At 43.7% G+C, this 27198-nt stretch overlaps 1 protein-coding gene across 3 annotated transcripts; it reads left to right on the top strand.

The window, feature by feature from the left end:
* The first annotated feature begins 957 nt into the window (after positions 1-957).
* LOC120457399 (serine/arginine repetitive matrix protein 1) lies at positions 958-27118 on the top strand. Of its 3 annotated transcripts, none has more exons than XM_039644976.1 (9): positions 958-1120; positions 3926-4089; positions 10070-10154; positions 14581-14750; positions 14873-15151; positions 21654-22176; positions 22569-23859; positions 24669-25325; positions 25393-27114. In XM_039644976.1, the coding sequence occupies exons 2-9, from the start codon at positions 4030-4032 to the stop codon at positions 26459-26461; spliced, it is 4134 nt and encodes a 1377-aa protein (XP_039500910.1). In that variant the 5' UTR covers positions 958-1120; positions 3926-4029; the 3' UTR covers positions 26462-27114. The 3 variants fall into 3 exon arrangements, with proteins under 3 accessions (XP_039500910.1, XP_039500911.1, XP_039500909.1); XM_039644977.1 differs by having other exon boundaries at positions 959-1110; XM_039644975.1 differs by lacking the exons at positions 958-1120; positions 3926-4089 and having other exon boundaries at positions 9186-10154; positions 25393-27118.
* Positions 27119-27198: the final 80 nt, after the last annotated feature.

Below are 27198 nucleotides of genomic sequence, written 5' to 3'. Positions count from 1 at the left end.
CAAAACTAACACCGATAAACAAACATACTCATTCGCGAGTAGGTGTGTGTGTGTGTGTGTGTGCGGCTCTGCCCCTCTCGCTCCCACCGCCTCTAGCTGGCTTTGTCTAACCGCCAACGCTTTCGAGACGGGCCAACATTCCAATCCGATCGGATCGGATCGGGTCTAACCTTCAGGCAACTTGTCGCTCGAACCAAATATTGTCGCACAGCAGAGAGTCAGAATCTGGCAGGGGTGTCGAATGGGAAATACCCTTTAATGAGTAGTTGCTTACCCGCGTGCAAGGATCCTACAATGATCTGTATATCTAACTTGATTGAATTTGAATTCTTATTAAGCCACAGCATAAGAGAGCAGGTTAGATATAACATGAAATTGAAATTCAATACTGATAGTGTATAAAAATGTATTTTTTATGATTTATTTAGGGATAAAAACTGGAGAACTTGCCTATACATACATTATTTTAACTTCATACTTTAAACATTTTACGGTTTTCTTTAGACCTTCACCAAAGTATAAATAGATTTTACTGATAAAGGACATAATCAATTTGAAACTGATCTCAGAGCGGCTGTTCCCGCTCCGAAGTTAGGGTATTGCCTCTCTTCGAATTCGGCCAAAGATTCAGATTCAGATTCGGACCGAGTTCGATTTCGATTGTTCGGACTGGCTGGGCGCTCTCTCGTGCTCTCTCGCGCTCTCTCTCGTCCGAAGTCGGACTTGAATGAATGGCCAGCAGATGGACCGACCGCAAAATGGAAAATGCCGATCGGTGGCGGCGGCGAGGGGCGATGCGGGGGGAGTGGCGGGGACTGGGGGGTTTGCGCCAAGAGGGAGCGGCGATCGCCAATTTCAGCTAAAGCTATAGCCAAAGCCAAAAGCCAAAGCAGCAGCAGCAGCAGCAACAACTGAAAAGCGAATAACAAACGGCAAAAGCAAAAAGCCAAGCAGGTAGATCAGTTGTGAATCTGGCAACAAACCATTTGGCTGGGGCTGCTGCTCCAAAATAACAAAAACAACGCGATCCGATCCAATCCAATCCGATTCCATTCGATTCGATTCGATTTGATTCGATGCGATCCTCTCTTCGGCTCCAAATGTCCGCGTGTGAGTGAGTGTGAGTGAGTGCCTATTGGATGCACTGTGTTTACTGTATTGTTGTTGTGCTTTTGCCGCGCTCCTGCTAATAAATATCACAATATATCCCCATAATAACCACACTTGTATATCATAACTGTTTAAAACCGCCCTTTTGGTCATATATGTATGTACATATGTAAGGGTTTAGGCCCTTTGGCACGTGACGACTTTTGCAAGGATAACATTTTCCCGCTGAAGTGAACGAAAAACGCGTGTTTTCTGCGCCTTTTAGCGGCCTGTATGACGCCCTATTGGCCTTTTTAGAAACATCTGTTTGCCAATGTGTGTGTATGTTGGCTAATTGGCCAATACCCCAGCCCCTCCACCAGCCACATGTTTGTCCACAACTCACAAACTCTCGACTTGTTTGTTTTTGTTTTTTGTTTTCGTTTTTGTTAAGTGATCGATAATATGCGATCTGCTGATGACCAGTGTTAAGTGATCAGAAAGCGGGATAACTTTGAAGAGTTGACTGCGAATGAAGTGTAAATGAAGGCTTTTAGAGTCAAAATATACATAGATATACATATGTACATAAGTATCTAATGTAAAACCTATGCCAAAGAGGGATCATCCTCATCGCGGGCTAGGATCTACATATGTAACTAGAACACATCCGTATAAGTGCGGGTACGTGATACCGTTTATAAGGTGCATATATAGTCAGTGTACGTGGGTAGTTTGCCATTAGCTGCACAAATGCGAGCGAATCAAATTCTAGTGGATTCTAGTGGAATGGAATTGAGTTAACGCATGATTCGATGACGCTGAATCAGTTAGCCCTGTTTTTCGCTCTTACTGTTATGGCTTTCGTTACAATCGCCCCAATAAGTTTTGCATATGATCACAGTGAATCCTCGCTTCAAGTTCTGCAAAGAGTCCTATGTTTAATGAATAGGTATTTCATTGACTAACATTTAGCTGGCTTAATCGATAGGTTCAAAACTCTATAGATGGATGATTAATTTGCAGCCACAAATTAGCCAATAAATACATTTTTATTAGTTCGTTAATCACTTCATTCACCAAACTATTCGCTTCGTTCAATGAAATCGAATCGAGTTCGTTCATTCAAGGCGAGGATCGCGTTAGGAATGCTGCACTGTGGTTACAGGTACGACAAACTGACAAACTGACAAGTTCCACTTTTTGTATGCCACACAACAAACACATACAGTCAACACCAGACAGATCACGGTTCTATAACGTGTATATAATGTATGGCAGATACATCTACTCGCTTTGTGTGGGTCGAAGAAAGAAAGAAAACAGCATCAAGAATGAGTTAAGTAAAGTCGCGCAAATAACTCGATCGTTTCGTCATTTTGAGCAGCTATCAATATTTGATATATGTCCAAATACACAGACATGACTATATCCATATGTAAAGTGTACATATGCAAATCGATTCGAAGATCTACACTGGGGAAAAAGTCTGTGAACTTGCTTATTTGGTATATTTGATTATTTTACATCTAATGATTTCGCGTTTGAAAATAATATTGTCAGCATTCTTTAAAGTCGCTTTATAAGAGAGAGTGAATACAAATAACTTTTGGAGTAGGATTATATGTGGTTTAATATTATACCAAAAGTATTTTTCTCTGTGCACAGACACATATACAGAACGCCTTGACGTCGAGCATCGTAAAATCCTCCGATTTGGTAGATTTGTTGACTCCAAACCCCGTTTGTGTGTCAACAGTAATATTGTGTTTAAGTCTGTATGTTTCTCTTTTAGTTTCTGGCTCTGTTTTTTTTTTTTGTTTTTGGTTTTTTGTTTCGAGAACGCTTGAGCGTTTCATTAACAGGCGGGGGCGGGTCGCCAGGCGAAGGCGTTCCAAATGATTTGGATTTGACTTTGGCTTTGGCCAAAAACGAAAATTAAAACTCATTTTGACCAAATGCGTTCGAAACTATGCGGCAAAGCTGCGAGTGGGCCGCTCAGTCAGTTCAAAGTTGTTCGAAGGCAGCAATTATCCAAATGATCGACCGATGCCAAAGATCGGAGAAGTGGCGAACACAAAATCCGAGTCAAGGGGACGACAACAAAATAATTGATCCTTTGATTTAGCATGGAAATGGGGGCTTTTTTTTTTTGTAGATTCCCAATCATTAAATTTCTTTTTGAGGCATACACAATTCAGCCGCAATCGTTGCAACTATAAAAATTATTCACGAGTTCATAAAAATCACAGGTTCAATGGTAAATCAGTTAACACTTTCTTATCGGCTTAATTGTACATTTGATGGGGTGATCGATCTGTTAAATGGACGATTCAAAAATAAAGCACTGAATGAGGCACAATCTATGTATGTTATGAATGGCTCTCCACATACAACTAAGTCTAGACTATAAATAAATTGATTTTAAATGTTTTAAAATGTGAAATGAATTCAGCCAGCTGAGAATTTTTGTGAACAATGTAAATAAATATTGTGTGGCGCACTTATTTTTGGAATCTGATAATGAATCGTTTTAAATCCCATTAAATATACTATCGAGTGGCTCCATCTCTCGGAATTATTGTGAACTCCCCACTGAGAAATTTGAAGCATACTTTACTGCTTGCACTAAAGCGGAAATAAAGTTTGAAACTCGGCTAAGCAAATGCATAAACCAGTGAATCTAAATATAAAAAGCTAAAATAAATTGTTTAAAAAAGTTTTCGTGCAAACACTTAATTAAAACCGCTGTATAATTCTTTATGAGTGAATAAATTAAAAATGAAAATGTGATTAAAATTTTACCAAAAACCCCTTTTTATTTATTTTTAAACAGAAAACAGGTTCAACTCAGCAAAGTGAAAGAACTGTAGGAGAAAAGTAATCGTATTACATTCAACTTTATATTTATGAGACAAATCTGACAAATCTGCAGTGGCTATGGCTTTAAGCAAGACCATCAAATCAAAAGCTGGCGCCAAAGACGAACAAAACGAACTGGTGAGTGCTAGATGGACCCCTTTAAACCTCAACCACCCACTGCCCCCTAACCCATCACAGTTACTTACAATACCATTACTCACAGTTGCGGTCAAACAAATATGAGTTTTTGAGTACCTAAAAATTACACTTAAAAGAAGTGTTTAAAAATGTGCAAAGTATATTTCTAGTCAGAATGAACAATAAACTCAGACGTTTAATGTACTAAAGCATACTTATAGACATTTGTTTTAAGATATTTCAATATTTTGCATGTTTCCATGTTCATAGCAAAACATAGCCATATTTTTTTGACCGCAACTGTACTCCCCTGCTGGCTGGAAGTGTACTCACATTTGGGCCACGTTAATCGCGTAAGGTGGCTCAGGTAAAGCTCTCGACGAGCGGGCAAAAACAATGAATGGCTGCCAGCGTCGACAGAGCGTCGGCAGAGCGGCGGCAGAGGCAAAAATACAACAGCAAAACAGCAAGAAAATAATAAAGTTTTTCAGCTCAGGTGTAACAAACTAACGGTGCAGTTACCGACGGCCAGCAGTCGCAGACGCGCCATCGAACACGCCGCTCGCGATCGCGCGCTCATTCGGATTCGGATTCGGATTTTCCATTTTCCATTTTCCATTTACCATTTTCCGTTTTCCAGCAGCGGCTCAGCCAGCACACAGTTTTTCCAGCTTATTCGGTTCGGTTTTTTTTTCGGTTTGGCACGATCGTTTTCCGTTTCGATTTCAATTTCCATTTCGTTGGCGCTTCATTTAACACAAGCGCTTAAATTGAAAAGCCCTCGAATTCAATTGATCTAAATTTAATTGTGTTTTGTTTTGTTTGCTGATTGTCGCGTTGCACTTGATTTGTTATTTTGTATTTTTTTTATTTGGTTTTATTGCTCGTGCGGTTTTTTGCGCTAATTGCCTGCTGAATGGCGAAGGCAAAGTGCAAAGTGTGACAGTGCACGAGATAAAAATAGCCAGCGATCGCGAAAGAGAGAGTGAGAGGGGTAGAGAAGGGTGAGCGGCAGGCAAGTACACTCGGAAAAAAAAATGTGCATCATGCTCAAGAACTTGTTCTTGGTTCGTGATAGAATGCATTTGAAAGGTATTTGGCTGATTATTTGCATAGATATCTCCGCAAATGTAAGGTGCATTTCGATATTTGAAAGTTCTACCTGTCTACACTAAGCCAAATACTTGCAGTTGCATGCATCCGTAAGTTGTATAAATTGACTCGGTAGTTGAAGTATGACACTAGTAAGGCATATGTAATTCGTCACTACGCAGATATTGATGCTGTGAATATTTATCTAAATGCATGCAAATATTTCGCTGTACATGCAATTTCGATCTCAAAACAACAGCGAGTTAGTAAGAGTATGAAAATATTTAAATAAACAGTAGAATTTCAAGACCATTGCAAATAGTGAGTACTAGCTTGGGGCGAAAAGCCATTAACAATTATGAAAACTAGGCCAACAAATAGATTTCGCTCAACAACTTATTTGCATGTGCGTGGAATTTCTAGCGATGCGCATTGTTTGTCGTACGAAAGATATATGTTTTTTGTGCTGTGCAGAATTGTAGAATTGGATATATATACATACATATATATATTTTTGTGATATTGCGACCCATTCCCGTTGCCAGATCTCGTGGCCCAAGTGGCGTATACGTGCAAAAAATTAATCATTAACTTGGGCTTTTTGCCTTTTTGCTTTTTTGCTGCTTTTGCACTCACTCTTCGTCGTTCGTTTCGTATGTTGTTCGCTTCGTTTTCCTGCTCCATTCGTTGTCGTGACATTTGTTGTTGTTGCTGTTGTTGTTCGGCTGCATATTTGCCAAACAACAAACAATTTAGTTTGTACTTCTATTTGGTTGCCATTTTGTTGATCTTTGCGTGTTGCATCACTCAACCCACATGGCCCATCGCGCATACGCAATGTTGGCCCAGCGAATTAGTTCTACCATTGGCGCAATATTGCCAGTTTGTCAAACCCCAAACCCCCAAACCCCCAAACCCCCACCCCCTACTACCCCTACCCCTACCCCTACCATTGCAGCGGGCCACGGAAATATTTTCCCACCATTAAGAGGCCCCCAAAGTCCGAGAGATCAGGCAATATAACAACAAGGCCTGAGAAACACTCACATATAGCCACAAATCAAAGCCTGCACACAAAGTGTTGGACACAACACAGCGAGAAAAGGGATGGCGCTTCTTCAGGAATTTTGTTGCCAAATGTATTATTAAATTATTATAAAATATTTTAAAATCATAATGCAAAACTAACTATAAAATCTCACCAGAACAGTAATCATTTGAAGAGTTTTGCCAGAGTTTTTTGCAGTGCATCAAGTTTCCAAGGGGGTGTAGTGGGGGGGGTTTTTCACTAGCACCCACAACTAATGCAGTTGTTGTTGTTGTTATATCAGTTTGCTATTATTATTGTTGTTGTCGGCGGCTGTTAGTTGCCAGTTATGTGTGGCTGCCTTTTTGAAAAAGAGTTTTGTTGCCCGCTTGTTTATTGTTGTTTTTATACGTGCTCAACTTGTTTGTCCGTTGTGGTTGTTTTTGTTGTTTTCGTTGTTTTGTTTGTTGTGGGTGAACTATTTAAGATTTTTTCCCGCTCTTCTAAAAGGAAAAACTCTTTTTTGGCCTGTGTGTTGCGTTTTATTTTTTATTTTTTTTTTTCGTTTTTGGACAGCAGCCACAATTCAATGTCTTTGTATGGCCAAAAGGCGTGAATTAAATGCAACTACAACTTGCCGGTGGGAAAAGGGGACTTTGGCTGGAGGGTGGAGGGTAGAGGGTAGAGGGGGTAGTGGCGGCTTTTGGGGGATTGGCTGGGACTAGTTGCTTTGGATACCTATTCGACGTTGGTTTGACCAGTGCGTGACTTGTGGGCTCGGCTGCAACTTTGTTGTTGCTGCTCAGATCGCACAGCTCACAGCCTTCATATATGTAGTTGCTGTTGCAGCACACGAAAAATAGCAAGAAACTTGAAGATATAACAGGATTAACACATGAAAAACAGGTCATTCTTATCAAAATTCTTTTTTCCAAAAAAAAAGGTATCTTAAGCTATGCTTTTTTCCAAAAATAAAGGTATCTCAAGCTATGCTTTTTTACAAAACAAAAGTTATCTCAAGCTATGCTTTTTTACAAAAAAAAGGTATCTCAAGCTATGATTTTTTACAAAAATAAAAGGTATCTTAAGCTATGCTTTTCATTGAAGCTTGGTCACACAGCACGAGTAATGTGACCCTGCTGTTCAGCAGAAGAAGCCCAAGACTAAAGTTGCTATAAAACTAATCTGCATTTTGATGGTCCATCTGAAAGCTTGATTTTTCTCAGTGCTTTGCTGCTGTTGCTTTTGGGTCAAGTAAAAGGCATTGCGATTGCATTAGGAATTGTCAAAGTTTGCCATTGCTGCGACTCCAAACTCCAGCTCCCCCGAAAACAAGCGAGATTATTCAATTGGTGACTCATTGTTGGGCGTGACTACACCCCCTCCCCCTCCCCCCACTCTCCAGCAGAGACCCCCTTTTGATTTTGGCCCAAGTAAGCCTATCACAAAAGAGGAGGCATCGCCTTAAGCGGCACACCGACAATTCCAACTCAGAAGCTTCTCTGCCATATTTTTACGTTTATTTCTTTGTATTTTTGCGGTGGCTTCCATTGATTCCCTTTTACAAAACATCAACAACAAATCGATTTGACCGGAAGCAATTACAAAAATGGCCAAATTGCAGTCACAATTAAGTGTGTGTTGTTGTGCTGGCCTGACGTCATCATCATCATCGGCAGATCGCTGAAAAAAAAACTAAAACCGAAAATAGCAAATCAGCCAGTCGACAACCCGGTCAAGATTTATTGTCCGCTTGCCTAATTATCGATTCAAGAATCGTTTTTCCCGCACCAACGAGCTTGTGGATGTACAAACATAGATACATAGATACAGTCGAGTCTGGGGAACATCCGTAGGAAGCAGAATCTGGGTTCACAAGAGCGATGGTCAACATAAACAGTTAGTATCTCAAGTTGGTATAGGGAAACTGGAGTTCAGTTTGCAAAAGATTAGTAAATCCCATAGGAAACTAATAAGAGGTCAGTTTAGCGAAAGTTATGTAAGTTACGAAACTATTTCTATTATTCAAATATGCAAACGTAGTTGAATTAAAATTTCATACTTAGTGCTATACTTTATGTTAGCAGTTGAATATTAGAAATAGTTAGCATTCAAATAAATTCCCGACTTAACTACTGATTGAAGTCTTACCCATTTCGCAAGCTTTTTACCATTTTTCTGTGTAAATCCAGCCAGATATCTTCGTGTATATCCAAATATTCCCTAATACAGCAACTGCAGTCAGAGGGCAACATTTTCACAGGCCACTTGGTCTTGTTTTGTATTTTGTTTGTTTGTTTGTTTTGCCAACGCCGTGGGTCTGCTGATCTGACCTTTGGCCGCTCTTTGGGTCCGGCTAATTCAAAGTGGGCCCACAAAGTTTGTTTTGCGTCCGAATTTCCACTTCTATTTTCCATTTCATCGCCTTGAACTGTGCACGTTGCCCTTTTGGATTTTCTCTCTTGCTGGCCAAACAAAAAAGTGTATATGTATATGTTTTGCTACCAAAACAGATATAGTGGCCCAAATGCCGGAGCCGAATCCATTTATGGCCCTTGGCTGGGGCCTAATGAGCTAGCAGAACCGTTCTGGGCTTAACGCTTGAGGAATTTAACGCCCACTGAAAAGGCGGGCGGCGTATCATCCATGGTTATCACTCGAACGAGTATGGGTACATAATTTAAATACAATTTTGATGGAAAATATACAGTAACATGAATGCTGTGAATGCCTTGAAAATTATGAAGCTAGGTAGGTCACATTTTCTGTGTTGTTTTCAACTACATACATTGCTAAAAAGGATCTTAAAGTTAGAAGTTGCTGTTTTGTAATCCCCTCTAGTTGTTCATCCAAAATATAAATTTAGTTTGTTTAGGGTTCTTGTTTTCCCCGTTTTCTATCTCTCTTTCGCCGTTCGCTGCTTTAATTGTCTTTCAATTCGATTCGTTTCGATTTGGTTTGGTTTGGTTTGGCTTAGAATCCGGGCTTAATCCTCGCGAGCTGGAGCCGTGAATCGCGCTCTGCGCTGCGATGTGGTGCGAGCTCTGGACTTGCCGCCGAGCAATACCACAAACTGGAGCTGGAAGTGCGACTGCAACTGGAAGAGGAAGGGGAACGGAAACTGGAACGAAAACGGAAAGTTGGCGGGAAGAGTGGGACGAGCAGATGTAGTCGGCAGTTAGAGCACAGCCACCGTTGCAACCGCCAGCGCCAGATGATCGAATGGTGGTGATCCTCCTACTGTCGCCATGCACTTGCAGCCGCAGCAGCAGCAGCAGCCACGCCCACGACCACGCCCATGATCCCGGCCACGCACCATCCAAGCACCACCACCAATACCACCACCAGCAAGCACCACAGCAACCACCATCGGTGGCTAGAAGCGGAGATTCCCGTAGCAGCAATGAGTCTTCATCGGCATCCACGGGCGACACAGCCATTCCGGCTGGATATCTGCAGTTGCACCACCAGAAACAAAAACAGAATCAAAATCAAAATCCAAATCAAAAACAGAATGAACAACAGCATTATCCCCAGCAACCTAGTCATAGTTGTAGCACAGCAACAACCACCGCCACAACCACAGCACCACTGCCCGTTTTTGGCCACGGAAGTTGGATGCCCCAGCAGCCGGCGAACTCCGTGCCAAAGCCACCGCGATCCCATGGCCTCCATTGGTCGACGACGAACGCCTATCCTGCCCCACATGCCTGCCCCAGCCAGCAACAACCGGTCATCTTTCGCGTCCAATCGTCACTGCCCAACGGGAGCTTTACTAACGCCACCACCACCACAACCACCACCACTGACTACGTGCGTCACGTGACCCGCGTTAACTTCTACGACATTGATACTTCGCAGGTCGAATTCGAACCCAAAGATGACGAGGACAGCAACGAGGTCAACGAGGCAAGCAATTGCGATACAGAAGCTATTACCAAAGAAGGTGAGTTCACCTAGTTTATCTGCACATCAATTTATTAGATTGGGTAACTTAGTAGGTGATACTTTACTTACTGATACCTTCCAGGTTAGAGGTTCATTTGCAATAAGTTCTAACAGAAGTGGTTTAAGACTAGTTAACTCTAGTTAACTGCTTACAAGAGAGTTTATTTGATTGGGTAAAAGTTGTATCAGCCAATAAGAGTTGAACCAAAGGCTTAAAGAGTTGGAGAATCAACCTGAGATTAAGAATAATTCTAGATTTCAGGTTACTGGCTGTATAATAAGGCTAAAAAGATAGATAGGTAGTCAAGATAAGTGAGGGAAATATGAACACGAAATGACAGTATGTATATATGAACATGGGCAATCGCTTAACTATCACATCACTGCGATCTCCAGCGACGAAGTGGGTTCGACAGTTCATGTCAAGACAGTGATCAATCGGAACGTACTGAACAGTTCGACTGCCTGAACAGATCGTGGGTGAGCCAATCAGGTGACATCATCGCCATTGGCATGTCCAAGCCTTCGAGCAACAAATTGCCACCAACCACCAGTAAGCAGTAACCAGTAACCAGTGAGATCACAGGGAGTGAGTAGAACAGCGGAGATTTGCATGGATCGGATGGATCGATAGCAGTGGTTTGACATAGTCAACTCCAGTGACTGGATTACTCACTTGATTATCGATTGCGGCTTGTGGTTGTGCAATAGTGCATTTATACCGCAGCGTACAATTGCTGCTTAATTTGGCAAAGAAAATCTGTTTTAATTCAGTGTTAACAACTGACCTATCGCACATTAAGTATACGACCCGGTGGCCGCTGAGGAAGATGGGAAATGCAAGCGAAAGCAGCGAATGCTGTGAATGTGATTCCGATCCATTTCCATATTCATAATTCAGCTGCTAATCCCAAATTCCTTTCGCTCCCTGCTGTTATTATTAGTTTTTTTTTCAATTATATGTACCACCCGCGGAAATCATAGAAAGTTTTGATTTAATTATGTGATTAACATAACACAAAGGCGCCACAGGCAGCAGTAGACTGCAAGCAGCCAGCAAGTGGCAAGTTGCAAGTTGCAACTGCAACAATAAGTCGATTACCTGCGGCAATCTGAAAAATGTATGCACAACAACCGTAAAAAACGTGTAAAAATTAGAAATAACAAGCGGCTAACAACAAAATGCAAATGCATGGAAGACTGCCAACTGAATTGTTTGGAAAAATGATCCAAAGGAAAAGGCAATGTTGCAGTGCTGCAGCGGCAAAAGATTTCCCACGTTAGCGAATCATTAAAAATCAACTCGCGAGCCAGCTTGACAAGCCATATGCAAAAATGGGAGGAAAAGCGCTGGAAAAATTACAATAATTGGTGCACCACCTAGCTACACCTCCCACCTCTTCACCTCTTGCCACTTGCCACTTGCCACTTGCGACTTGCCAGTTGCCACTTGCTTCTTGCCACCGAGCTGCTACTTTGGTTTCCATTTTATTTGTATTGCAAAGGAAGTGGCTCCTTAACTGCGACAAGAAAGGGAAAATTGTAGCTCTCGGTTGGAAAGTCACATAGTTGTATTATTGTATAAATATATTTATAAGCATATTCAATTCTCATACTTTCCTATAAGTGTTTTCTATTAAATTTCTAAGTTCCTAACTAAACAGGCTATATAAGTTTTGGATAGGCGTCTTAACTTGGCTTAAACCAATAGTTTTGGCGGCTTCCATATTTCCTAATACATGTTTTTCCAATAAAAGTATCAAATATCAATATGATTTATTTAGGGAATTTTAGCAAATGCTCACCACTTTATTTTGCTATAAAATACAATAAAAGTAATATTCTATAATGAATTAATGATCACCTGTTTCCCTGTGGATTCTTTTGGTTTCGCACCCGCTTTTTTTTCTCTGTGTGCCCACAGGGGGTGGTCTATAAATTGGAAAATGCGATTGAGAAGGGGCGACATCGGATTTGGGATAGGTTGACAGGCCATAATCGATACCACAATTAGTACAAGTGCTGATCGCAGCCAGAGATGTAATGCAATATCTTGGTGCTGTGGAAAGACCTGCAGACAGATCGTTGGTGGATGGTGGAAATGCGCGGAAATCGCGGGAAATCGGTGGAAATCGCTTGAAACCGAGGCTTGTTAAGTGGGCGTGGCGAAGTAACATAAATTCACATTAGCGTCAAGAGCCCAAGCGCAATCGATTGAAGCGAATCGGTTTTTGCTTCGGTATATTTTTCCCCTTTTTTTTTCCTCCATTTTTCCATTTTTCCATTTTCAGTTTTGAATCCGATCGAAACAATGGCAAACGAAACCGAGAATGCAATTGCACCCGATATCCAACCTGCTGAAAAGCCCCTTTATTTTTTCCCTTCCCCTCCCCTCCCACCTACATCCATTTCCCCCCCCCCCCCCCCCCCCCCCCCGATCCGCAGCATTTTCCTGGCCACATTTTCCTCTACGATTTTCCTCTCCTCGTCTTGTGCCGTTTGTTTGCTTAATTGTGATTGTTGTTGTCGATGGCGTTGTTATTGTTATTGTTGCTATTTATGAAGTGGTTGACTGCCCTGAAGGAAGGGAAAGAAAAATGGGGCGGGGGGGAGGGGCGGGGCGGGAAAAACTGAACCAGCAGCAGTTGCAACAATGCGGATATGTATATATAGTGTGCGCAAGTGATAAAGATAAACAGTCTGGTCAGGCAAATATATATAGACGAACAATGGGCAAAGGCCTTGGCACAGTGACACCTCCTACAAAGTGAATACTCTTACTCTTACTCTTTTATTCTTAAATGCATTAATCTTGAATGCTAATCAAAAATATATTAAGCATCTGAGATAAGTAGATGAATGTGGAGGAAGTGGAAGCATGTAAGTATCTAATAATATAACTCCATCTTTAAGCTATCTATTTATCAATGAAGCGTCTGCAGAAAGTTGTGTCCTTTAAGTTGCCAAATTGTAATCAGTACCCCAAAGGCTTACGTACTCCATAGGCAGTGCGGACTGTAGTTCAATCGACTGCCCAGCGGACTGCAATTGCGGTCTCGAATTCGAAGCAAGTCGCGGACTTAGATTCAGATTCAGATTCAGACGGACGCCAGACAACGCGACGTCTCGTTTCGGTTTCTGCCGCTGCCGCTGCCACTGCAAATGCAGATAGATTATATAAGTGCGACCTTTAATGGTCCAGCGATCTCAATGCAGCCGAGATCCAGCGATGGGTCCAGAGAGCGGGGGCCACAAATGGACAGAGATGGAGCCCAGGCACGGCGGGAAAACCCACCCCATGCTCCTTTTCCCTCCACACGATGAAGGCAGCAAAAAGCTGCTGCAGCGGGAAAATCTCGCGGATGTCCGTGCTCGGAGCTCTGGGCTCTGGGCTCTTTGGTCTTTGGTACAGGTTGCTCAACAACTAAAGTATGACCATGTAGGTACATTTGGTAATTTAATTTCAATCTTAAGGTAGTTAAAATTCAACCTGAGTTTATAAAATCACCGCAAACAAATGCAATATTGTAGGGTAAATCAACCATCTTATAGCTTTTTTTTCATTTCCCTCGTTTTTAGCACAATTAAAGCAGCAATGCAGGTTTTTTTTCTGTACTTAAAAATGAAAACGTGCCGGGTTAAGTTTAGCCTTTTTTTTCAAAAATGCAACAAAAATCGGACAGCACTAGGCTCGGAGTACAGTTAGCCGAGAGACCAACTTGGTCTGGATTACGTAATTTGGCGAGCAGCTCGAATGCGCTGGAGCGCTTCACGCCCCTCCGACTTTCCGACTTTCCGTCTTTGCGACTTCTTTTGTTAGAAGCGACGGAGTAGATCTCAAAATGGGCATTATCCACATGCAAATGAGGCATCTTGGGCAGTTGGCTCTGTTGCAATTGGTGCCAAAAAAAAAAAAGAATATAAAAAAAATAACAGCAACTGCAGCAGTTGGCCGCACGAGAGTCATTGGGCAACATCTGGTCCTGTCTGCAAATCTGCAAATCTGCAGTTGGCTGCCCCAAAAGCTCGGCTCTGAAGAGCTTTAGTTTTGGCCCAAACCCGAGCTTCAAATGGCCAATCAATCTGCCAGTTTGGATAGCCGCCTTTTGGGATGCAGCCCCAAAATCAATTCGAAGCTTAAGATATTGTGTATGAAAGTACCAGCAGCCAACTACAGAAATTTGATAAGAACTTGAGATTAAAACTAATTATTATTAATTATGTCTATAATTCCTAGAACATTATAAACATGGCTCAAAATTACAAAAATATGCCAAGATATGATAGCAATATATGTGAGCATTTTTTAATATTTGAAAGGATAATAAGCATACTAAGCAATATATTTTAAATAAATTTGTTATAATGGATTATTTATTCATTCAAACTGATAAAAAGCTATCCTCGTTTAACCCATTTTGCAGAGGAGTGGATAACGAAGCGCAAGACAGAACTCACAACCACCAGACAGATCGAAACGCGGGTGAAGCGACAGGTGAAGCTGCAGGATGGCAAGGTGATCGAGGATTCGGGGCCGATTGTCTCCACCAACACCACCGAGGACACCGATAAACAGGAAACGGAAACCACTGAGGTGGGTTGTTAAGTGATTCGATTGCATTGCTATAAAGAGTGGTGTGCGTTCAAAGGCGCACTTTTAAGTATATGACTTACCATTAAATCCCCATTTTCCGCTTCTCTTGAATTCGATTTTAGAAACGCGACCTTGACCTGCCGGATGACCTCGATGGCAATGCCCAGCTGATCGACGTGGCCGCCCTGCAGGCGGGCGCCATAAATGAGACGCAGTTGGCCCAAATCCAAGAGGTCTTTGGACCGGCCGACGGGGCCGGAAAGCTGGTCAAGCGCATGGTTCCGCGTCCGGTGGACGGACTGGTGCGTCAGACGGACGACAAGCGGGTCATATCGCACGAGGAGATCAAGGACTACCACGAAACGGAGGACGTGCAGCATCACGGCGACTTTACAGATCAGGTGGGTGTACTTATGTTAAAATCGGTGTGGCTTTCAATCAATTTCTATTAAGACTTTAAGATTATACTTTCAAGTAGTCCCCCTCCACCGTAAAACATTTACTTATTACAAGTTAGCTTTATGTTCCAATTTACCGCGAGTTGCATCAGGAAAAAGGGGGAAAATGGCTTTGGAGCGCAGCATTTGGCGGGAAAGCGCTGCAATTTTCTCATTAGAAGGGGCTTTCTTCCAATCGGTCGTGGAACTAGCGCCCACTCCCGACCTCCGACCCCCCACAGTGGAGTGCTATTCATCTTGTGCCTAAGCTTCGGCTTCATCTTCGTCTTCATCTTCGACTTCGTCTTCGGCTTCAACTTCGGCTTCGTCTTCGGCCTCACCATATTTTCATCTCAATCACGAGTGGCGCTCTGCCACACTCGCCGCTCCGAACAAGAAGAAGATCGACCCAAGACCGGTTGGGTTAAACGAAAACAGGAGCGGTTCAGGCCAAGATCGGTAGTCAAGTAGCCAGATCAGCCATTAAGTGCAATTTATTTTATTTGATAGGGATGTTGTTAATTAAATTTAACATATCACTGAGTTAGTTAATTAGTTAGTTAAAAATTCGAGGTATACATGCAATTTATCTGGGAATACAACTGTTTAGCACTGATTTTGAAATTTGAATTTATTCGATGTATATTTCTTCGAGTGTTTTTTGCCTGTGTAATCGGAGACAGGACTGTGGACAGGCCGAACCGAAACCGAAAATTGGCGTAAATAACTGAAAATCAATTCGGCGTGAAAAGCAACAATGTAGCAGCACTGGATAGTTGGCTTTTTTTTTCCCCCCGATTAACTTGCCTGCCGAGGCACTCGGACGATGACGATCAGTTGCCGTTGAGCGAGCGAAGAGAGTACAACTCGGCTGTTGGCTTTTCGCATCGTCCCGTTTGATTTTGCGTTTTGCATTGATGTACTGTTATTTCTTTTTGTTTGGTTATCTGTTATTTATCAGCGCATTAAAGACAATCGGTGGAAAAGCACGTTAATCGTTAATCATCTATCGGTATCGCCAATCTTTACGGCTGTGCGGTTGTTGTTGCTTTTTTGTTTACAAAAACAAGCTACACTCTCTCTTTATTTGAAATTAGATGAGTGTTTCGTGTTTCGTGTGTGTGTGTGTCTGTGTTTGTGTTTGTGCGGCTTAGTTTTTGTTTTAATTTAGTTGTTGATGCGTGGGTCGTCTTGGCCAAGTTAGCAGTAGATGGTGCAACAGAGATTAGAGCATCGATAATTTTGTGAAGAAGTTGTGCGAAAGAGCAGAGCAGAAGGAGAAAAACAAAAGAGAGAAGGAGGAGCGGTAGGAGGAGCAACACATGCCCAATTTGCATAATTATCAAGGTGCGATATGTTCCAATACCTAATGGTATAATTAAGACCAATAAGCATCCCGAAATTTCCTCCCCTAAAACAAATTCCCATCGTGGTCTTCGGTACCCAAAAGACCAACATAAACCGGTAGTTGGCAATTAACCAAGCCAAAGAGGTAATGCCATTGAAGATGTGTTGGGGCTCTTGTTGTGGTCGTTATGCGGACACTTACAAGGCATCAGAGTTGTCCGCTCGACCACATCCCTGGAAACCTTATTAAACAAATTTTAACTCAAATATAACCCTAGGTTTGAACGTATAATTACAAACTACTATTTATCAGCTATATACAAATACCTATACTAGTTGGTTATAAATAATCACGTTCCCTGTAATTATTATTAGGTTGTTATTTATTTATTTTATTTATTATTTTTCCTGAATTCGTTATCTGTCAATATTGGTATGTAAAATAATTTGGCTTGCATTTCATGATTGTTATTTTATCATTGCGTTGCTGTAATTCCCAACTGGTGCTAGCTTTGAACATTTTAGACATTGTAGATAGTAGACGGTGGCTTTCTTTTACAACATTTAATTGTAAATGTTATCAACGAAAGCAACATTGCAACATTGCAGTTAGTTACAAGCTATTTCATTTAGTCCAACCAACTAATGGCTAAAATGATGGTCAACACTGCGAGGCATACACACTGGGATGATCGAGCGAGACAGAGTCAGAGGCTGGCAGAAAGAGAGAGGGCGATGGGAGTGCACACTCTCCCGAAGGCGAAACCTCGGAAACCTCGGAAACCTCTGACAAAAACCCAGAGCAGCTGGCTTTCGGCCCGGGGCAGACCTGTTCTGAGCCAGGTTTAATCAATAGCCAAAGAGCTACTGCTGCTGCTGCTGCTGCTGCCGTTGCTCCTGCTTGGCTTTCTTGGATTCTAGGCGTGTCTGCGGCAGGTCCATGAACCTAAGATACAGATATACACAAACAAACCAAACCAAACACCAACCGACCAGCCATATAGCTATATAGCCATCCAGCCATCCAGCCAACCAAACCCCATTGCGAACAAATTGCGGAATCGGTGCGAGATATACACAAGTACACAAGTACACAGTACACAAGTACATAGCACATTAAATTTGTCCATGCCACAACATTCAGAGAAGTTTTGTGGAAAGCGACCACAAAAAGTGTTTGGAATTTGAATTTAAATTTTGTATCTCTCGGTACGTGTGTACTTCTTTGTCTCAGCGGCAGTCTCAGTCTCAGCTCGGTCTCCATCTCCATCTCCATCTCCAGGTGTATCTATGTGACCACGTAGCGCTCTGTGTGAGTGGGTACTTGGCTGGTCGAAAACTCGTTTCGAGTCAGTCTAGGTGCCCCCACATGCTAAATCCAATCCAATCCAGCCCAAACAACTCTAATCAGCAAATGCCAATCAGCAGCAGCAGCAGCAGCAATAGCCGGGCATAGCCGAGGTTCAGGGGGTCTAAAGTTGGTCTAAAGTTGTCTTAAAGTTGGTCCAAAGGGGCATTAAAGGGGCTTAGACTCCACAATTCACGCAACGGAAACGATAAAACGACTTCGAGTCCAAGTTGGAGTTGGAGTTGAAGTCCGAGGCCCACGGATCCCAAGCATAGACCAAGTATCTTTCCCTGCTTAGCTGCTGGCCACTGCAAAGCTCAAGCCACGAATTTGAATTCGGCTCCAGATTCAACTCTCAATGCCCAAAAACACCAGCATCAACTAGCGCGTACACTGGCACTTACTTACACTTACCACTTACCACTTACAATGGGCCAACATAGGTGTTGTGACCTCTAAGAACAACTAAAGTTTGGTCTAAACTGCCTGACTTACTTATCTCCTTAATAGTACTTCTAAAGGATTCTATTGTTTCAGTTGTGTAAACTAATGGCAATGGTTAAATACCATTCTCAAAACCTACTTTGCTTGAAGTTTCGTTGTACCTACTATGTTTTATTCTTTAAAATTCACAAATGTCACATATTGTTAACCTTTTAAAGATCATTATTAATTGGAAAAAATTGTAAAATTGCTAATATTGAAATTGTTAATATCTAATTACGCTGATACAAAACAAGGCCAAAGGCATTTGGGTTTTTTGCGACCCACACAAACGACCTTTGATGCTATCTATTGGATTTGGTGAAGAGGAATGTGGTAGGCTTTTGTTGCCGTGTAGACATCATTATCATATGCAGGCGCGTTGGCGTTGGCCGCACACTAACTGAATTACAATAATAATAATCGATCGAGAGCTCTGCTCCATTCCGCTCCGCTTCGCTCAGCTCAGTTCAGCTCAGCTCCGTTTGGTTCGGGTTCGGTTTGCCTCAGTTCGGAGAGGTTGAGCAACTCCCAAGGCAAACTGGTCTTGCTCGGTCTTGGTCGCTGGGTCCAAGCGATCCACTCCACCGTGTACACAGGGGGAATAAGGCTAAAGTCATCCATTGTTTCCTTACAACCTTAATGTATATTATGAACTGGAAATATTGGCATTTTAAGAACTCGTTCCCTGCTCCTGTAGTCATATCTTCTTATCAGTGTCATGCCGGGCAACTCAAAACATACATGCTCACATTTTTATTTATATTATGAACAGGAGATACCTAGATCATAGGAACGTCTCATTTTCCTGTAATCTTACCTTCCTATTATTAATACAGCCATCTTCCTCATACATAAGTATTTCTAAAAATATATACATTAAGAACAGAAGATACCGAGATCTTAAGATCCCCTAATGTTTTTGTAATCCTAGCCCAATACGATGCTCTTCTAACATAAGTAAACTGTTTGTGTGCAGTTAAATAGTTAAATATTACATTTAATTTGTACCAATTATTGCAGTACTTTTTGGCTCTGTGTAGCCTGCTTCGATACCAATAGCGAGTCAGATCCACCGCCTTTCCGCCCCCTTTGGTTTGGCTTTAACAAAATTTGCTCATTTCTCTTTTTTTTCCCATTGCGATTTTGCTTTGTTTTTCATTTATGTACATATTTTCTGCTGGCTTTTGCTTTTGGCCACTTGTCATGCCAGGCCAGGCAACTTGGCCAGCGAAATGTCCATTTGAATATGCTGGCCGCAACATGAGTGCATGCATACGAAGTATCGGGGCCTTATACCAGTAAAGTACCAGTTCGAGTACGAGTACGAGTTCGAGTACCAGTATGAGTACTTACATAGCCTCCGGGCCCAGACCCTCCTGCACCTGGGAAACCCTCTACTTGCAGTCGATTTTCGTTGGAATTCAAATTCGACTTTTGGGATTTGGCCAGGTGAAGGCAATAAAGCGAATCAAGATAAATCACAACATGCGGGAAAAGTTGTCAACGCACATGGGTTTAACCAGGATTTTTTGGGTGGGCCAGTGGGTTGCACTGGATATAATTGATTGTATCTTTCATAAATATAGCTTATATCTGGACTTGTTAGATTTATTTGATAGCTTCAACTTCATGTTATAACAAATAGATCATAGATCATAGGCAGCAAACGCTTCATTTGCATTAAAAGTATTCTTCTAAAGTAATTTTTAATGCTTCATACAGAGCTAATTTAATATTAATTGAATAGTAATTAGATTTACATAAATCACAGACTTCATTACTTGTCTAGCCAATATGCTATTCCAAAAAAAAAGAATGCCACCAAGGTGATGGCGGTATTTTTGGCCAATGACAAATAACTTGACAATGCCGAAATCAAATCGCCAAAAGGGGGGATCGCATAAGGGGATATAAAGGTGAAGGGCCATATAAATCTTAAAAACGCAAACTTTTCGAAGCGGAGGAGATGAAGAAGTGATTCGTGACCGCCTCTGCGTCAGCAGCAACGTCATCGTTTGATATTAATCACCGATCGAAGAAGTTTTCAACCTATCCGCATATGTATATACATATATGCTTGGATGCTTGGATTTCGTGTCCAATGGGGCTTTGAAAAAGAAAAAAGAAAACAGACGGGATTAGTGGTTTTGAGTGTTGGGGGAGGGGGTATGAGTAAATAAATATGGCTTTGAAGCTGACTGACCATCAAGTTTCTGGCTGAAAGCGAGAGAGATGGCAAACACCAACTGGCTGAGCAACAACAAAACACTTTCTACGCGCGTTACCGTTAACGCAAGGTCGTCGACAAACAACACAAAATAAATAAATAAAACAAAAAAAAAAACAAAAAACTAAACTAAAAAAAACAACAGGTTCAGGGGCGGCGGAACGGGGAGGGGGGGATCGACTGTGGCTTCGAATGACGAAGACGAAGACGAAGACGAAGAGGTACAACTCTTCAGCTCTTTATCCACTGACCAGCGTCACCCAGGCGTGCCATCTGCTCGTCATCCAAGAAATCCAAGATGCGATACCCATTGCGATTCGACCTTGAGCTGTCCATGCCGAAGCGATCCCTTCTGCAATCCCCCGTACACAGAAAGAAATGTACCACGCGGTTGATAGAACTTTAAATTCACCTAGATAAATTGGATATTGAATCATCTACATTATGTTCACTTGGGTTCAGCTCACAAGATGATATTTATTCTCCCTAGTTTATTTGTATGTCAGTTTAAATAGCTATACAAAAAATTATTGATAAGAACCTACTAAAGTGATAATTTTGAAATATTTAACATTCCTACAATTTTAATCCTTTTTGGTAGCTAAATATTTCTTTCGGTGTACCCCCACCCATTTTTCACCGCTCATTCTTGAGTCGCATTCTTGACTTTTACCGTTACCCCAATGACGTTGCCCCATCCGCGTTGGCAACTCGAAAAAGTAAGTGGATCGTGTGGATTTGTGTTGTGGTTACTCGCTCTGAATACTTAGGTGCGGAAGGGGTGCGCGGTGAAGGAGAAGGAGGAGGAGGAGGAGGAGGAGGATGGTGACGGGAGGTTGGGCTAAACGGGCTAGGAGCCACCATGTGCAGTGACTGCATCGCTGCAGAAGTGATGCAACCCTTTGTGAGAGAAGTGAAGTGGGGAATGGGCCACAGATAATATTGGTTTACCGATTGGCAAAATCCGCTAAGTGAATCGGGCGAATATTATGACACTCATAATATTTACATATATATGTAATAATATTTAATCAATTTATATTGAATTATATTTGCAGACCTACGTGAACGCAGTTCGCGACGGAGTCGAAAACCTAGAGGCCGTGCTCTGTTCGCCGGAGAGCCAGCGGCAGTTGGTGCCGCTCGGACCCAAGGTGGTGGCCAATCGGAGCAAGTCGCGCAAGACCATCGACTCGGAGGACACGCAGAAGCGCTGCCTGGCCCAGGAGGACGGCACCCTGGTCACCGAGAGTCGACGGACCACCGAGCACGAGCTGATCCTCGACGACGAGCTGCCCGATCCGCCTGCCAACGGCGCCACAGATGAACGCGGGCTGCAGCTGCAGGTGGGCGAGCAGGTGACCACCACGGCGGCCAACCAGCGCTTCTTTCGCCAACGGGACGAGCAGCATGTGGACGTGCTAGCCAACGGTCGGCTTCAATCCACCGAGATGCGCTACGCCGCCGAGACCACCCAAATGGACAAGGACGGTCCCGCCGATCTGGAGCGACCAGGTGACTGGGACAGCCTATCCGACCGGATGCGCAAGCTTCGACGATCCCAGCAGCAGCAACAGAAGGGTGAGTCTATCTGGATTACAAATTACAAATCCAATATATGTATATTCCATAAGTTTGTGAAAAGGAATACATATTATTAAATATATATTCTAGATTTTCTATAACAAAGCAAGCATGATATTTGTATAAAGTGATTGTTTCACATTCAATTTGACATATTCGACAAACTTTTAGCCGATGACATCAGTTAAGTTGATTAAGCGAAGAACTCGTTTTAATTTGGTTTTGAAAATACAACATTATATAATTTAAATAAGTACAATACATCGCAGATAGCAATCGAGAACATTTATTTAATCAAGCACGTTAATTAGTTAGTTTAGGGGTTTAAAATCATTCGTGATCGATCGAAAATGACATATGAAATCTTGTTGCACACGATTCAATTGCAGAGGTGGCCCTGCTGGCGGATCGCAAGGATGCGCTCACCAAGCGACCACTGGACTTCGATCGCGAGGAGGAGACGCGCAAGGGCGAGACCATGAAGTGGCTGGAGTCGCACTTTGGCAGCGAGTCCACCGCCTCCAATGATTCCCGCGACGACGAGGCCGATGCCGAGGTGGAGCCCACCAAGAAGAGCTACTTCAATGTGACGATCAAGTCGCAGAGCCATGCCCAGTCCCATCTGGCCACCCAGCAGCATCCGCATCCGCCGCACATCTCGCATGGCCATCATCCGCAGACTTTGCCCAGAAGCGCCGAGCGGGAGCGGGAGCGCGAGAGGGAACGCGAACGGGAGCGGGAGAGAGAAAGGGAACGGGAGAGGGAGAGGGAGCGGGATAGAGATCGACATTCCCATGGCATGACCACATCCGCCGCGCTGGATCGCAAGGCGCCAGCCAATGCGGCTGGCGGTCGTTCCAAGTACTTTCAGGGCATCTCGAACTGGTCGGAACGCAAAGATCCCGGTCCGCCAGTCAATCACTTCTCGTCGCAGGCCTTTCGCGACGATCTGCAGGAGACCATCCGTCGCAATGGCCTCAAGAAGAAGGTCAGCGGTCCCGGCTCCAGTCAGGGATCTGCCCTGGCCCAGGAGGCGGTGGGCCAGCCCAAGGACAGCTATGTCAGCCGCGAGGATATACTGCAGCAAAAGCGCCAGAGCCTGTCCTCCCAGTTCCTGGCCCGCTCGATGCGCGGCTCTCGCGATGCTCTGGACGATCTGGAGGCCATACCGGGACCGGGCCCAGGTCCAGGTCCATCCATGATATCACCGCGTGCCGAGGAGCCATCGCACAAACGGGTGGCCTACGGTCATCGCGGCAACAGCAACATCAATGGCACCCACATCAATGGCCATGCCGTGAATGGCGTGGCTCCCGCCCTGGTCAATGGCCGCGGCAAGAGCTATGAGCCACCTGCTGCTCCTCCGCCGGCCGCAGTTCCGCCACTAGAATTTGGGGGAGGCGGCGGCGGTGTTGGTGTCAGCCAGCTGGGTCAAAATCCGCGACCCACTGTCCCGCAGCGACGACGTGCCATCGAAAAGAAGCTGGGCGAGCACAGCCACACCCACAGCCACACCCACAGCCACTCCTCCCACACATCGCATAGCGGCCATTTGCCAGTCAAGTCGCAGGCTCCGATGCCGTCGCAGGTTAACCAACTGGAGCCTCCGCCGGACTACTCGCCGCCGCCCAGGAGTCGCAGTCGTTCGTCCTCGCCGCAGGTGGATTACCTGATGACCAGGTGGGCTATGAAGCTACATTGATGTTTGTATTTGCAAAAAAAGAACATCTTACATAGTGATTTGAGATATAATCCTAAATGATTTCAAAATAGCGATACACACCGGGTGTAAACACCTAGTGCACCTCACAGCTTTATATTGTTTTGAATTGGTTTTGGTTTTTATACAATATATACTACGTAACGCCGTAATGTAAATGGTAACCATAATTGTTGAATCGAAATCGAAATCTGAATCGTAATCGTAATCGTACCGCAACTAGTCGGGAATGTGGCAAACCCTTGACAGCTGCGAGGCGCTCGACCGCCAATTGAGACAATCGGGTAGTGCTATTTATACGCACCGCTCGCGGAATAAGCGCTTGGGAATTATAACGAAGCTCACTGAAGCTTGCTATTGTCGTCAGCTCAGCGCTGCGGCTGCGTTTGCGTTTGCGCCCCAACTAATTGGCATTCTGACTCGAAATAAAACAACTAATTGGATTTATATAATATTATTTTTAAAACAACAATTTCCTAAAAAACTCATTTATTAATATTTATATTAAACATAAGCTTTTTTTATATTCTCTTGACTTAGACAAGCTGTTTGTTTTATATTCTCTTTATTTAGATAAGCTGTTCTTTTTAAACCTATTTAATTTATGGTTACTTTTATTATTTATAAACTTATAATTTATTTAATATTATTTATAAACTTTTTAAAAATATTTCGAATGGTTAGTTTTGGAGAATTTACTTATAATATATGTATTTCTGTGATTTTAAATATTTAATAAATAACTAACAAATATATATATTCCACATAGGGAGTTGCCTGCCAGCACGATGACACTCAGCCGGAAGCAGCAGCAGCGCACACGCTTCGCACCCACATCCAGTTATCCGCCGGCAACTGGAGGCGGAGGCGGTAACCTCCGGCCACCTGGAGCCACCTCGGCGTCCACATCTAATCTCTCGGCCATGAGCGGCGGCGTCAGTACGTCCAAGTCGAGTCGCATGGGTCAGGTGATTGGCAACTCGCTGCGCAAGCTGGTCAGCAAAATCCGTTCCGCCAGTGCGGAGCGCAAGTTCCGCATGAAATCGGCGGCCAGCAAGTCGCGCGAGCAGTCTCCCAGTCCAGGACAAGATCTACGGGGAGTTGGTCCGCCGGTGACCACCTACCAGCAGTACAATGTGATCGATGGGCATATCGGTAGTCACGATTCCGAGGATTCCAATAGCGACAATCAGCGACGCAGAGAGCGGGAGCGGGAGCGGGAACGGGAACGAGATCGGGAGCGTGATCCTCTCAAGCAAGAGACCCAGTCGCGACAAAATTTCAAGCGCGCCGAATCCGCGGACCCGCAACTGCAGCACCTGGAGCAGGCCATAAGTCCCAGGCAGCGGTACTACCTGGGCGAAGATCCCTACTCCAGCACGCTCTATGGCAAGGAGAACCTCTACGAACGACGGCCACGTCAGCGGTAAGGATCTCATGCTAATCCCTTAATGGTTTTAGGCACTAATACAGCTAAACATTTAACATTTCAGTAACATGGAGCGACCGGATGAGCGAATGGAGCGATTGGAGCGCTTAGAGCGGGAGGATGACTACTACGAGTCCAGGGCACCGCCACCAGTGACGGCTGCACACACTTTGGGTCGCTACCAGAAGCATGGCCAGCGCTTCAGTGGCTCCACGCCCAATCTGCACCAGCAGCAGCAGGATTACCGCTCGGCTCAGACGCTGCCACGCAAGCTGCACGAGCAGCGCACCCAGCGATTTGGTAATGCCATGGAGAAGCAGCCGGCTCCGGGCAGGGGGAGCTACCTCTCGGCGCCTGGACAACAGCACCAGTCAAGGGGCGGGATTCCCCATAGCCAGAGTCAGCAAAATCAACAGAATCCCAACCCAAGCCCCAACACCAACGGCAATTCCAACCCAATGCAGGCACAGCAGGGACCGGCCAAGCCGGCTCGCACCTACGCCAAGGTTCTGAATCGCAGCAAGAGCTTCAATGTGCACGGCATGAACGGCAGCAACGATCCTAGTCCCATCTACATCGAAAAGCTCACCCGGAACAACTATCAGCAGCGGCAGGAGCCGAACTTTGGCTACGGCCTCGGCCAAGGACCCAATGCCAACTACAAGTCCAATCCGCATCTCTTCTCTGGCAAGGACAACTCGCTGAAGAGCGGCCTCAAGAGTCCATCGATTGTGAATCTCATCAGTCGCAGTCAGAAGGACCTGACCAAGATCGCTGGTAACGATGAGGATGACGGCGGCTATCCGGAGCAGGACAAGAAGCAGCTGTATCTGCGCGGCCTGCACCAGCAGGCGCCAGACCTCTACCGGGTGATCCATGGCGACGAAGATTACGGATCGCGAAAGTATCCGCTGCAGGCCAAGTACTCGCTGGACTCGCGTTCGCCGCCATCCGTGGAGCTCAACAAGGATACGGCGAGCATTGTGCGGCGCAGCAGCGAGGTGGACCATCAGCAGAGCCATCACCACCACCAGCAGCAACAGCACCACCAGCACCACATCCAGAACCACCAGCAGCAGAACCTGAGACGTGGTTCGGGTGCCACCATCATTGAGCTGCGCCACCGCAAGTGACCCGTCATCCCCTTGAAACACAGTCGTCCTATATTTTGCGAACAATCGAACTTCCCATCTCGAACTATATAATCAGAAATCGAACAGAAATGAAATGCTGAACTGTTCCACAGCTCAAAGTGAATTATAAATAATTCATTTTCTCAAAATCAAATTATATAAATGCTATATATGCTATATATGCCGTTCTAGAACTTACTTTCTGTTCGAATACATATCCATAAATCCCTGACAGGTCACCCTAATCCCTAACTATTTGCTAACAAATGCTCGGCCGTGGGCTTTAGTTTCATTTGACAAGCAGCAAATTTAAATATAAGGCCAATCAACCAATTGATTAATAAATGGGTTATAAAAAGCTGCATAGTTGACGGTAAACGGAAGACGAATTGCAAATTGAGTTAATTGTTAAATAAGTGAACAAAATCTATATGTAATGTGGAAGCCATTCCCACTGTCCTGCCACGCCTCTTCCAATCGTAATTTGATAATACTATATAATGCCTACATCTAATTACATAATCTATTTGATCATTTTTGTTTTTTTTTTTTGACTACTAATATTAACGTTTGTTGTATAGATACCGTTAAATGGATAAACTAACTAAAATAACTAATATTAATTCGATATTATTGTACAATTTTGATTAATAAACAAATTGCAATTAAAATAAAAATAAAGTGCCAAAATAAAGAAAATCTTGGGTTTAATTCGTGTTTTTATGCCCTTCGTCCAA

The sequence above is a fragment of the Drosophila santomea genome, chromosome X (genome assembly GCF_016746245.2).
Source record: "Drosophila santomea strain STO CAGO 1482 chromosome X, Prin_Dsan_1.1, whole genome shotgun sequence".
In the NCBI taxonomy this organism is placed as follows: Eukaryota; Metazoa; Arthropoda; class Insecta; order Diptera; family Drosophilidae; genus Drosophila; species Drosophila santomea.
This window is presented reverse-complemented; position numbering and strand designations above follow the sequence as displayed.